Below are 13,144 nucleotides of genomic sequence, written 5' to 3' on the forward strand. Positions count from 1 at the left end.
CCGACCGGCCACCACCTCCCCCGCCTGGGGACGGGGAGGGCCAGTGAGGCCCGTGTGCGCGCGGGACCCAACCTCCAGGTCCCGGGGCCAGTGTGGACGCCTGGGGACACCCTCCCCCCCACGGCGGCCCCCACACGCACGTGGCCGGCAGCCAGCGTCTGGCAGCTGGTGGGTCGCGGGTTCTGGATGGCCAGCGCTGTCAGGTTGTTGCAATCCACGTGGATCTTTGGGGCCTGACAGCCTGTGGGACAGAGGGGGCCTCCTCGGCTCAGTGGAGGTCGGGCTGGGGGCTGGGGGGGGGAGGGGGCTCAGCAGGCGGGGATGGGTGAGGGGTGGGGAGCCAGGCACACGCAGACTACTTACGAAGGCCGATCAGCTGGATCTGAACACACTGAAGCCTGCCGTTCCGGCAAACGCTGAGGGGAAGAGGCAGGAGGTGAACAGGCCCCTCGTGGGGGCGGGCGGGCCCGTGGGTCCCCCCCACGCTCCCCCACCCCAGACCGCCTACCATCGCTCCCCCTGCCGCAGGACCACTTCCCCGGCCTCCAGGTAGAGGCCGCGGTGATAGCAAGAGCACTTGGCCAGGGGCACACAGCGGCCCTTCTCATCCAGGAAGGTGTGGTCGGGGCAGCCGCAGCCGTCCACCGGTGCAAAGCCCTTGAGGCAGTGGGTGTCGGCCTCGGAGAGCGAGCGGCAGGTGGGCTGGCAGGTGGTCAGGTTGTACAGGAAGATCTGTGAGCTGGGGCAGGAGCCCACGTCCTTGTCTGCGGAGGCGCGGGGCGGGCGTGAGGGGCGCAGGGACGGCCCCCGGCCCCCCGGCCCCCCGCCCCACAGGCCGTCCCTGAGCCGCACCCCGGCCGAGGGGCCCACGAGGGCAGTCTCCCTGAGATGGCGCACGGGAGCCCCGCCCCCCCGGAACCCCGGGCCGCGGTTCTTCTGGGCCCCGCCCTGCCAGCGCGGAACAGCGGGGCTGACCCCTCCCGCCACGGGGGACGCCAGGCACCCCGCGGGGGCCGGCACTCACTGCAGACTTGCTCCCGCCACCCCCACAGCATGACGCCCTTGGTGGCGCAGGCGCGGGCGTAGGAGGACAGGGCGGCGCACATGCAGTCCTCGCTGTTCTGGCAGTTACACGTGTCGTACCTGCACCTCTGGGGGAAAGTGAGGCAGGCAGTGAGCGAGGGAAGCAGCTCACACGCGCGCGCGCGCGCGCACACGCACCGGCTCCCACCCCGCAAGGGGCAAACCCACGCGGGCACCCCCGCGCGCACACGTGCTGGCGGTCGACGGCTCCCAGGGGCAGACTCGAGGCCAAGGGTCGGCTCGGCCCGACGCACAGAGCGCACCTTCCGGGCAAGATCGGGCGACGGGCAGTGCCCATGCGGGTCCCGCGGGTCCCACCCACCTTGTAATACTCCGAGGGGTCCACGGCTGAGTGGCACCTGCCGAAGGGGGTCTCTGTCTTCTTCAGCAGGGAGCACCAGTGCTCCGCGTAGTTGGCTGCAGAGGACGCACAGAGCCTCAGCAGGGGCGGGCCCCTCCAGCAGGTCCCCTGAGCCCCGCTGCCTGGCCGCCCAGCTGGAACCCACTCGGTCCCCTGGAGCCCAGTCCCCTCCAGCCCGATGCAAGGCCACACCCCCACAGCCGCCCCACACTCAACCTGCCCTGACCTGGTGGGTGGGAAGGCATGTGTCATGTCCCCGGACCAGCCCCTGGGCGAGGGCCACCACCCAGTGATTAGCCAGCAAGCCTGGCCCCTCCGCGGTGACTCTTGGCGGGCAGCCACCGTGGACCACCCTACACAGCCACGCGGCAGAAAGCAGCAGCTGGGCAGGCTGGCCAGCCGGCCTCCCCCCCCAGCCCCACCCGGCCAACGGGTCCCGCGGGGCGTCCCGTGCACCCGGCGGGGGGGGGGGGGCCGAGCCTCACCGCTCTCGATGTTGAGGGAGCAGGGGTCCTCCAGCCAGTCCAGCTTGTCGTGGCAACTCGACTGGGCCTTCCACGTGTTGGCGAAGCCGGCCCCCGTGGCCTCCACCAGCCCGCCCGCCGTCTTGAAGTCATCCCCTTCCAGGCCGTTGAAGTTCCCGCAGAGGCCTGAGGGGCCGGGACAGGGTTGGGAAGGGGCGGGGCGCCAGGGGGCAGGCCCCGAGCGAGCGGGGCCCTTGTGGGGGCGGGCCGAGGGCACCACTCACCCTGCACGCGCCCCTGGGCGGCCTGGTCCAGCGTCACAAACAGCTGCATCACGGGCACCAGCTGCACCTGCAGCCTGAGGCCGAAGGCGGTATTCACCACGAGGTGGTGGGAGGATGGTTGGAAGATGGAGAAGCTGGCTGCAAGGCAGGGGGCGGGGGTCCCCCTCGTCAGCAGGGGCTCTGGAGCTGCAGGGGGCTGCGCTTCCTCCAGCGCCACCCCCGGCTGGGCGTCCCGTGGACCCACCAGTCATGGGGGGGGGGAGGGGAGGGGGCAGGACTCACCAGTCACGTGGGGCAAGTTCACCTGCAGCTCATTCAGCAGCACGCTGCCGTCCGACTTGAAGGCCACCACCTGCGGGACAGGCAGAGGGGACGGTGGGGCTGAGAGGGGCCCTGGGGGCCCAGGGGCGCCGGGTGGGGAGGGGCGGGGGCACCCACGTTCTTCTTCTTGTCGGTCAGCAGCACCGCCGTCTTCAGGCAGGTCTGCTTGTCCGTGGAGCCGCAGGGGGCCAGCTCACCCAGGAGGGCATAGGAGTCGTGGTCGCCCTGCAGGGGACAGGGACGGTGGCAGCGACCCACACAGAGCCTGATGCAGGGCCGGGAGCCAGCCGTGCCCGCTCGCCACCCGGCCAGCTACCTTGACCAGCACGTAGTAGCAGTCGCCGTGGAAAGTGTACTTCTTCCCGTCGAAGGTGGAGATGTGGGAGCCGCCCTCCAGGGCGCAGGTGCCTGGGCATGGCAGGTCTTTGCACACCCAGCGACCGGCGGTGCAGACGCTGTGGGCCATGGGGCACAGGGTCAGGCTCAGCTGCCCCCTCCAGCCCACCGGCTCCTAGCCCAAGGCTCCCAGCCCAGGGCACCCAGCCCACTGGCCCCCAGCCTGCCGGCCCCCAGCGCAAGGCCCCCAGCCCACCAGCTCCCAGCCCAGGGCCCCAGACCCCAGACCCACCAGCCCCCAGCCCACAGGCCCCCAGCCCACCAGCTCCCAGCCCAGGACCTACCACTGCTCGCAGTCGTTGGTGATCTGCTGGCCGGGCAAGTACAGGTGCCCGTGGACCTTGCAGTGACACTGGCTGACGGGAATACAGCCTCTGCCCCCAATGTCATCGTACACAGTGCCTGGATGGTAGGGGAGAGACGTTATCCTCGGCCAGCCTCGGAAAACCCCAGAATCCCCACAGCGGGGCTTTCTCCGGCAGGGCCGCAGCCCCGGGCTGGCCTGTGATGGGGCAATCTCCCAGGTGGGGTTGCCAGCCAGGCCTCCCACCCGCAGGCCCCTCTGGTCCTTCGGGGACACCTGTGCCCCCACACATCACCCGGTCAGGGATCTGCCTTGGGAACACAGCCTCCAGACCACCTCCCTGGGGGCCTCCGGGCTCTGTGAGCAGGGCAGCGGGACAGGTGCCCTCGGGTGATGACCAGGAAGGAGTCCTCCCACCGAGACTCCCTGAAGCCCCACTGTGTGCGCTTGGGAGGCAGTCTTCAGCTTCTGTGTCCCTTCTACCCAGTGTCAGGGAAGAGGGCACCGCCCCTCGTGTCCAGCGCCATCGCTGACCTCCCCCCACCGCCGCCCCCCCGGTCCCAGGGCACACAGGGCTGGGCGGGCCATCTCAGGGCAGCGCCCACCCACCAGCCACTGCCCCGAGGCCTCCACAGCACACACCTTCCGGGCAAAAACAGCCGTCCATGCGGTGCTCCTCACACAGGTTGCTGATTCCCAGGTGTGAGCAGGTGTCCATGCAGGGTGAGCCGCTCTCCAGGTAAACCATGTTCCCGGGGCAGCTCTTGGCTGCAAAGGCAAAGGCAGGCCCCTGAGTGGACACGTACGCAGAGGTACAGGGGGCCCGGGGTGCGGGGGGCCGGGGTGCCGGGGGGCCAGGGTACAGCGGGGCCGGGGTGCAGGGGGTCCAGGGTACAACGGGGCTGGGATGCAGGGGGACCAGGATGCAGGGGCCCCAGGATTCAGGGGGCCCGGGGTACAGGGGGCCTGGGGTGCAGGAGGGCCGGGGTACAGGGGGGCCGGGGTGCAGGGAGGCCAGGGTACAAGGGGCCAGGGTACAGCGGGGCTGGGGTGCAGGGGGCCCAGCGTACTATGGGGCCGGGATGCAGGGGGGCCACGATGCAGGGGGCCCGGGATTCAGGGGGCCCGGGGTGCAGGGGACCGGGTTGCAGGGGTGATGGGGTTCAGGGGGCCAGGGTGCAGGGGGCTAGGGTACAGGGGGCCAGGATACAAGGGGGCCGGAGTGCAGGGAGGCCGGGGTACAGGGGGCCGGGGTACAGCAGGGCCGGGTGCAGGGGGCAAGGGTACGGGGGGCCAGGGTACAACGGGGCCGGGCTGCAGGGGGCTAGGGTACGGGGGGCTGGGGTACAAGTGGGCCCAGGTGTAGGGGGCCAGGTGCAGGGGGCCCAGGGTACAACGGGGCCGGGATTCAGGGGGCCCAGGGTACAGGGGGCCGGGATGCAGGGCACCAGGCCGCCCCGTCCCTGGACGGCCCCCGCCCTGAGGGCCCCGCGGTGCCCAAGCCCCCACCCGCCCGGCGGCACCGCGGCGCTTACGGCAGAACACGGGGGTCCTCCAGGTGCCCGGCCGGCCGCCCGCGTGCGAGCACTGGCGGGAGAACTCGGCGAGGCTGCTGCAGACGCAGGAGGCGCCCGGCGGGCACCGGCAGCGGTCCTGCACGCAGGCCTGCACGTACAGCTCCAGCGGCACCAGGCCCAGGCAGTCCTCGAAGGCCGAGCCCGTCAGCAGCCTCTCGCACTCGGTGCGCTGGCAGACAGACGCGGGGGTGAGGGGATGAGGGCCGCTCCCGCCCTTCTCTTCTCCGCGACACCCCCAGACGCACCCCCCCCCACCTCCGGCCTCCCTCCCGGGAACGGCTCCTCCCCCGCCAGCGACTCACGTGCTCAGAGCAGGACTCTCCCGCGGGCTCCTCCTCGGGGTCCTCGCACACGGCCCCAGGCTTTTTGATCTTCTGCATGTTCCCAAACTCGATGGCACTGAAGGACACACCTGGGGGCGCAGGCCTGTCAGCGGGGCAGCGGCAGGGACCCAGCGCCCACGCCCCGCCCGCCAGGCCCCCAAGGAGACCCTACCGTCAGAGAGGAACTCTGAATAGACGTGCAGGCCGTTGTAGTCCCCGCAGAGGCCACACGTGTGGTTCCGGAACTTACTGTCCAGCTCCAGCTGGAGGGGGAACGGGAGGCAGGTGAGCGGGACCACGGCCAGGCTGGTCCCCAGCACCTCCCTCCGCTCGGGCGCCCGGTACGGCAGGAGGCTGGGGTCAGCCCCGGGGTGTCCTGGCACCGGGGATCGCTGAGGACCAGGACAGGGGTGGGGGGGTGGGCGAAGGGCCAGCCCGCCTCCCCCCGCACCCTGGGCCCCGAGGGGCCCCCTCTGCTGCCGATCCGCTCGTGACGGGGGCCGGTCCGCTGGCCCCTGAGCTCCGCCAGGCACCCCCGGCTGTGGCGGGGGCTGCACCCACCATGAGGGAGTCTTCCCGGTTCCACATGAGGGTGAGTCCCGCGCGGGAGTAGACCTTGGTATAGACGTCGCTCTTCTCAATGAGCAGCCCGGGGCTATAGTGCGGGGTGCTGACCCTGGGGAGGGGCGCCAGGCGGGAGTCACGCGCAGGCCCACACAGTCACCCACTGCCCAGAGGGGACTGAGGCTGCACGTCCTGTGGGTGGGGTGGCCTCCGCTCCCAGTGCCAGGGCCACGGACGGCGTGGCCACCCTCCGGGGCAGCCGGGGCCGTGGCAGGTCAGCCCTGTCCACCTTGGCCTGCTGGCCTCCCGCCTGCCCCTGTCCTTCTTTATGCCCCTCCTCCAGGCCCCAGCTCTGTGCCCCCGGGGGGCCTATACACAACCCCCTGGGGAAACAAAGGGCACACCCTGCAGGAGGCTGGGCAGGAATGCGGCTTAGAGCCCATTGTTCCCGAGACAATGGGGAACAATAGCTGGGGAGGGGAGAGGGCCTCCCGCGGCCCCGCCTTGGGTAACTCGAGCCTGGGTAACAGGGGGGGCCTGGGGCCCCCAGTACAGGATGGGTGAAGCCCCTCGCACCCATGGGGGCTCCTGGCCGGGGCCCATAGGTGTTTGCGGAATGGGTCAGTGACCCGAACTCAAACCCGACACCCTCCTAGCTGGTGGAGGGCCTCGCGGGGCCGCCCAGCCCCACTCACACGGCCCCGTTCAGCACCGCCAGCTGGCGGGTGAGGTAGATAGTGTCGTCTTTGATGTTCAGCAGGATGTAGTCGAGCTGGGGGTGAGCCCCATCTCGTCCCAGGCCCCGCTTCAGGTGCACCGCAAACTCCTTGTAGGAGTCCCTGCAGTCAGACGCAAAGTTGTAGTCGCAGAGGCCCGGGAAGCGGAAAATGTCGCCGTCGAACGTCTTATAGTGGAAGTCGCCCCAAGTGCTGCAGACGCTGTGGCCATGGTTCCGGGTCCTGCCCTCTGGGGGAGCAGGGACACACAGGGTGAGCGGGCCAGGCCCCGGGAAGCCTGTCCCGAGGCCCCGCCCCACAGCTGCCCTCTGGGGACCGTCCACGAGGCCATCCTGCAGGACTGGCCCCTGCTGGACCTTCGCCGCCCTGACCAGGGGGTCTCAGCCCCTTGAAAGGACATTTCCAGCCGCCACCCCCGTGCGCCCAGCCTGGCACCAAGTGGGATAGAGGGACTTCCCGGAGCCCAGGGCACCCTGTCCACCTGGTCCAGGGACCCCCTGCCCCATCACCACCACACCCCCTCCGGCATCCCCCTGCTCCCACCGCCCCTCACCCACCAGGATGGCGTCTCTGGGTGCCCACTTTGTGTCCAGACATTTGGGGCCAACTTCCCCCCAACCCCCAGCGGCTTTGTCACCCAAATGGGACGGAGACACCCCCATCCCGCGTTCCCACTCATCTCAGTCTGGAGTGACCCCTTCGGCACGCGGCCAACACCCCACTTTGCGGAAGGGCTACCTTGGCCTTGGCCCTCCAAGGGGCCCTGACACCCAGCCCCTCTCGACTGCCCTTGCCCACCGCCCCCCCCCCCGACCCGCCAGGCCCCTGGTCAAAGGCCCAGCTCAGGTGTTTGCACCTGGCACCACCACCTGGCCACAGACTCTGGCCCGAAGATCACTTTCAAAGGGATGACAGGCACCCAAGACCACCTTCCCTCCTCCTTCCTTCCACCCAAAGTCGGAGGGCAGGATGCCCGACCCAAGCGGTGCACCCCAGAGGCTGGGCGGAGGAGGGCCTCCGCTCTGAGCTGCCTCGGCCGTCCTGCCTCCCAGGACACGCCACTGACCACCTTCTCACCTCTCCGGAGCTCCGCACCCCCAGCTGAGCTCAGGGCCAGGCAGACGGCCACCAGGCCGGCTAGCGGCAGCCCCATGGTGGCTCAGAAGGGTGGCGGGGGAGAGCAACTGGGGCAGGGGTCCGGGCCTTATATGGCCCAGCAGGACCGGCAGAGGCGGGGAGAGCAGGGGAGGGGCAAAGCGTGGGTGGGGCGTTTGCCAGGTTATCAGGAAAACAGCTGTGGGGGCTCCCGTGGTGTCACTTGGGAAATATTGATTCAAGTTATCTGTGGTTTATCTTTTTATTAGCTCTCAGTAAAGCCAGCCCTTCTCAGGACGCCCCAACACCCATGACCCCGGTTCCGACCAACACACACCCTCCCAGCAGCAAGCAGGACAGGGCCCACCCGGGGAGGTCCTGCGCGCCCACATCCCACAGGCCCCTGGTCCTCCCGGCCCCCGCCCACCCTGTCCCACATCCCAGCAGAGCGAGGGTTGCAGGAGGTGCTTCCCTGAGGGGGGCTCCCAGGGAGACCCACTGCCCTGTGTTTGCTCCTCCCTCCCTGCTCTCCCGCTCCGGAGGCCCTGCCCCGACTGGGGCCCCGAGCCCCCCAAGGCAGGGAATGTGTGGGCTCCGGTGAGGCCCAGAGGCTGCCTCATCTCTGTGCAGACTCTGCTCCTTGGCTGGTTTCGGAGGGCGGCCCACTGGGTAACATCAGGCCCCCAGCTCTGCCCGCCCCCTAATCCCCTCCTGTTCCCAGGCTGATCCAGTCTCTGGAGTTACCTGTAACTGAAACTTGGGAAGCCCAGCCAGAGGACGCTGTGCCGAAACGCGTCCTCTGGGACACGGGAGGGCCGGCAGGAGGCTGGGAGTGGACGTCCTCAAAGGGAACGTGGCCCCAGGCTGTCAGCCTCCCCTGCCTGGCCCGGAGTTTTGTCTCCTGGCAGGTGGGGAGAGAACCGAGTCTCAGCCTCCACAAATTACAGTCAAGTCGTCCCCGAGCTTCAGGGGCAGGTGTGGGCGGGGGGGGGGGGGCCCCACGCATGTCAACAATCACTGAGACTCTGGATGAGGTGGATGCCCAGAGCGTGGGGGCGTGGGACACCCTTCCTCCCTGACCCAGGCTGCCCTCGGAGACAGTGACCCGGCTAGAGTCAGCACCTTGGCCTGCGCCTCCGTGTGGGCCCTTCCTCTGCAGACAGGACCTCCGCACCACAGTGACAGCATCTAGGGACGAGAAGCCTGTTCACGCCACCCGATGATTCCTGGGGCCCCAACAAGGGGCTGATCCCCCAGGGTCTAAGAGGGTGGCTGGGAGCCAGGGGCAGTGAGCCTGCCACTCCTGGGGTCCTGGGATGGAGCATCTCCTCCCATCCCACTGTGCCGCCAGCCCCAGGCCCAGGAACTGTCCTCTCTGCAGGGACCCAGGGACCCAGGCACGAGTATGTGGCCTGAGCCAGGAGCAGCAGGGATTAGGAAACCAGAGCCAGCTGGGCCAGCAGGCCCATTGTGCCACTTCCCCGTGGGGCTGAACAGGCTGGCACTGAGCCCCGGGGAAACCCAGGAACAGGGGCCCCTCACAGCCCCCCAAGGCAGTGATTTTCCATGCCAGGCTTCCTCTGCCCTGCTGGGATTCAGAGAAATCCTGGCCCGACACTGGACACCCAGCCCAGCCCCTCCTGCCCTGAATATGAGAGGCAGGAGTCCTCCTCTGGGATTGAGAAGCTGGGGTCCTCTCCTGGGATTGAGAAGGTGGAAGTCCTCCCCTGGGGTCTGAGAAGGTGGGAGTCCTCCCCTGGGGTCTGAAAAGGTGTGAGTCTCCTCTGCGATTGAGAAGGTGGGGGTCCTCCCCTGGGATTGAGAAGGTGGGGGTCCTCCCCGGGGGTCTGAGAAGGTGGTGTCCTGCCCCGGGATTGAGAAGGTGGGGTCCTCCCCTGGGGTCTGAGAAGGTGGTGTCCTCCCCTGGGATTGAGAAGGCGGGAGTCCTCCCCTGGGGTTGAGAAGGTGGGAGTCCTCCCCTGGGATTGAGAAGGTGGCATCCTCCCCTGGGATTGAGAAGGTGGGGTCCTCCCCTGGGGTCTGAGAAGGTGGCGTCCTCCCCTGGGATTGAGAAGGCAGGAGTCCTCCCCTGGGGTTGAGAAGGTGGAGTCCTCCCCTGGGATTGAGAAGGTGGGGGTCCTCCCCGGGGGTCTGAGAAGGTGGTGTCCTCCCCTGGGATTGAGAAGGTGGCGTCCTCCCCTGGGGTTGAGAAGGTGGGGCCCTCCCCGGGGTCTGAGAAGGTCAGCCCTACATCTCCTATGTGTAGGGGCAGCAGGGCTGACCTGAGGCCCCAAGGTCTGACCCTGACCCTCTTTGCCCAGTTGCAGGGTCTCAGGTGGCACCTGAAGAGCGGTGACATCCGACCGCCAGGCACAGGGTGAGGCTCCGAGTGCGTGGTGGGAAGGAGCCTACAGAAGGCGGCAGTGAACGCTCCATCAGGCTGGGGTGACCAGCGTCGCCCCACTGCCCCCTCCAGAGTCTGGGACCGAGTCCCACGCTCATCCCCACCATCGGATCCCCGGTCAGCCCCCGCTGCCAGCTGGGCTTTCTCGCCGTGGTCATGGGGCCGCTCACAGGTGAGTCAATGGGGCGCAGGCTCCGCTGCATACAGGGTAGACAAACTGGAAAGTGCCCAGCTGGGGCCACAGATGCCCGGGGCCCTGAGGCACGTCCACCCACCACCTGTGACACACGGACAGATGTGGGAAAGGGACGGTGTGCCCTGGGGGTCTCCCCTCTGCAGCTGGAGTGTGTTTCCCCCTGGGCCCCACAGGCTCCTCGTCCCCTGTCCTCTGGAGGACACAGCCCTGCCCAGCTGCAGCCGGGAGGCTGTTGAGGGGTCGCTGACTGCATCCGTGACAGGCAGACCCCCAGCACAGGGCCGGGGCACCTGGGGCCTCCCCACCAGGCCCCACACCCAGCAGTGTTTACCCTGACAAGACACGGTTCCCAAGTGTCGCACGAATTTACCACAGGGAGGAGGCCACAAAGACGTCATGAAACGCAGCCTAAAGTGCCTGTTCTACGGCTTTCTGTCCACAAACCTGACTCATCGGGAAGTGGAAGGGTTGTGGGGGGGAGGGGTTTGTAGGGGGAGGGGAGAAGGTGGGAAGGAGGTTGGGGGGGCAGGAAGGAAGTGGGAAGGAGGAAGAAGAAAGGAAGGTTGTGGAGAGAAGAGAGAAGATGAAGCCTCACACCTGTCAGAGAGACCCGAAGATAGCAGGTGCATCCCTAGCCCACCACCCCCACCCCGTTCTGGGTCACCTGGTGTGAAGGTCAATTTTATGCGTCAACATGGTTAGGCCACAGTACCAATTTTTGATAAAACACCAATCTAGATGTTGTTATGAAGGTATGTTTTAGATGTGAATAGATCACCCTTCATAATGTGGGTGGGCCTCATCCAATCAGTTGAAGGCTTTAGAGAAAAAAGACTGAGGGACTCCAGGAGAGATTCTGCTCCCGGATGGCCTTTGGTCTGGAGCTGCAACATCGGCCTTCCCTGGTGTCCAACCTGCAGGCTTCAGACTTGTAGGCCCCACAATTCCTTAAAATAAATCTCCCTCTCTCTCCCTCTCCCCACCTTCTCTCTATATACACACCCCTCTCAGACCCTACACCCAACCCCAGCTCCACGGCTCTGGCCCAGCCTCAGCAGGCAGACGGAGGGCGTGCCGAAAGAAATCATGGGTTCTCGGCCCCTCTGGACACCCAGGGGAGACCCCAGCCCCAGCAAGCCACAGGGAAAGAGTTCCTGGCAAGTGAGCATCTGAGGACTCAAGGGCAGGCCAGCACCAGCCATGCCCACGTCCTGCCCCTTCAAAGGTTCTGAAAGACCTATGGGTGTGCAGGACCAGGTCCCACATCATCTCCTGGACTGCAAGAGTTCATGAATAGGACATAAACTTACCTTCCCCCCAAGCGGTCTATAAAGTGTGGGTGGATAAGCACACGGAGTATTTGTTCTGGGTAAGAATGGGGAAAGGCCAAGTCAGCAGGCTGGGCTTCTTGGCCTGGGCCCCACTGGGCAGGTGGCCACTGGGCCGGCCTCCTTATGAAGAAAAGGCCACTGTGCTTCAGAAGACCCAGCCACCTTTAGGCAGTGGTGGACCTAGTTCGAGTGTCATACCCTTACCCTGACCATAGTCATCACCACCCTGGCCACAATGTGTGACTTGCTGGCCTTCTTTCTGTGAGTGCTTTGAGAGCAGCAGCCTATGTAGGATCCTCCACAGGCCAGCTTTACAGTAGATGTGCTCGGTAACTCTGCTTCTGGGTGACTGGGTGGGTGGAGGAGGGAGGGAGGGAGGGAGGGAGGGAGGGAGGAATAGGGGGTGGAGAGGGGGACGGGTAGATGATGATTGGATGGATGGATGGATGATGGATGGATGATGGATGGATGGATGGATGGATGGTTGGATGGATGGATAGGTGAATGGGTGGGTGGATGGATGGGTCTGTAGATGGATGATTGATGGATAGATGGATGGATGGGTGGATGGATGGAGATGATGGAGTGATGGGTAGATGGCGATGGATGGATGGATGGATGGATGGATGGATGGTTGGATGGTTGGATGAATGGCTGGCAGGCTGGCTGGCTGGCTGGCTGGATGGATGGACGGATGGTTGGGTGGGTGGGTGGATGTATGGATGGATGATGGTTGGATGAATGGCTGGACAGATGGATGGATAGATGGATGGATGATGGACGGATGATGGATGGATGGATGGGTGGATGGATGATGGATGGATGGATGGATGGATAGGTGAATGGGTGGGTGGATGGATGGATGGATGATGGATGGATAGGTGAATGGGTGGGTGGATGGATGGGTCTGTGGATGGATGATTGATGGATAGATGGATGGATGGGTGGATGGATGGATGGATGGATGAGCGAGTGAGTGGGTAGGTGGGCGGATGGATGAGTGAAGGGATGAACAAATGAAATCTCTTAGGGTGAGTGGATGTGCCTTCTGTAGCAACTCCTCAGAGCTCACACCCCATGAGGGCTTACCATACACAGACGGTGGCCAAGTGTTGAATTTCCCCACTTCATTAAAGCCCTCCACATCTCCAGGAGGCAGCTGCTCACATTACTCCATTCCAGAGATGAGGAAGCTGAGATCAGGGAGGGTGAAGGAGCTGCCTGAGCTCACTAGCCAGAGAATGGCAGAGCCATACAGTGGTCCCTGTGAGTCCTGTCTACCCTGAGCCCACGCTGTCCACTGATTGACAGTGCTGTGGCCATTTTTCACAGAAGTTTGACCATTGCTCTTTGGAGAAAACCGATATGAGTAACAAGAAATCAGAGGCTCCCAGCTGCTAGGATTTTGACTGAGATCGCATCAGATCTATGGATGAGCTTGAGAATTGGATCTTAGCGATACCACATCTTCCAACCCACAGAAACAGTCTCTCTCTCCACTGGTTATGTAATTTTTCTCAGCAATGTGTTGTGGCACTCAGTCACGTGGGCCTGTCACATCTGTTGTCAGATTTTTCTCTAAGTATTTCATATTTTTCACACTTTCACACTATTGAAAGTGGTGTTTTTATTTAAATTTCTCAGATTCTGTGTCTCCCTCTCTGCCCCTCCCCCGTTCATGCTCTGTCTCTCTCTGTCCCGAAA

The 13,144-nt window shown here is 65.6% G+C and overlaps 1 protein-coding gene across 1 annotated transcript in view; it reads right to left on the reverse strand.

Moving 5' to 3' along the window:
- MUC2 (mucin 2, oligomeric mucus/gel-forming) overlaps positions 1-8,544 on the reverse strand; it is a 28,491-nt gene extending 19,947 nt beyond the window's left edge. The window contains exons 1-18 of the mRNA XM_040464207.1: positions 8,254-8,544; positions 6,373-6,643; positions 5,675-5,789; positions 5,286-5,376; positions 5,093-5,202; positions 4,749-4,959; positions 3,856-3,981; positions 3,194-3,311; positions 2,830-2,968; positions 2,631-2,738; positions 2,475-2,544; positions 2,193-2,330; positions 1,930-2,094; positions 1,406-1,500; positions 1,025-1,151; positions 509-764; positions 364-416; positions 141-241 (exon numbers count right to left, since the gene is read on the reverse strand). Coding sequence (XP_040320141.1) covers positions 141-241; positions 364-416; positions 509-764; positions 1,025-1,151; positions 1,406-1,500; positions 1,930-2,094; positions 2,193-2,330; positions 2,475-2,544; positions 2,631-2,738; positions 2,830-2,968; positions 3,194-3,311; positions 3,856-3,981; positions 4,749-4,959; positions 5,093-5,202; positions 5,286-5,376; positions 5,675-5,789; positions 6,373-6,643; positions 8,254-8,515 — 2,556 coding nt within the window. The 5' untranslated portion in view covers positions 8,516-8,544. The remainder of the gene's footprint in view (positions 1-140; positions 242-363; positions 417-508; positions 765-1,024; positions 1,152-1,405; positions 1,501-1,929; positions 2,095-2,192; positions 2,331-2,474; positions 2,545-2,630; positions 2,739-2,829; positions 2,969-3,193; positions 3,312-3,855; positions 3,982-4,748; positions 4,960-5,092; positions 5,203-5,285; positions 5,377-5,674; positions 5,790-6,372; positions 6,644-8,253) is intronic.
- Positions 8,545-13,144: the final 4,600 nt, after the last annotated feature.

Source organism: Herpailurus yagouaroundi, unplaced genomic scaffold (assembly GCF_014898765.1).
Source record: "Herpailurus yagouaroundi ecotype Mexico unplaced genomic scaffold, PumYag 438, whole genome shotgun sequence".
NCBI classification, from domain to species: domain Eukaryota; kingdom Metazoa; phylum Chordata; class Mammalia; order Carnivora; family Felidae; genus Herpailurus; species Herpailurus yagouaroundi.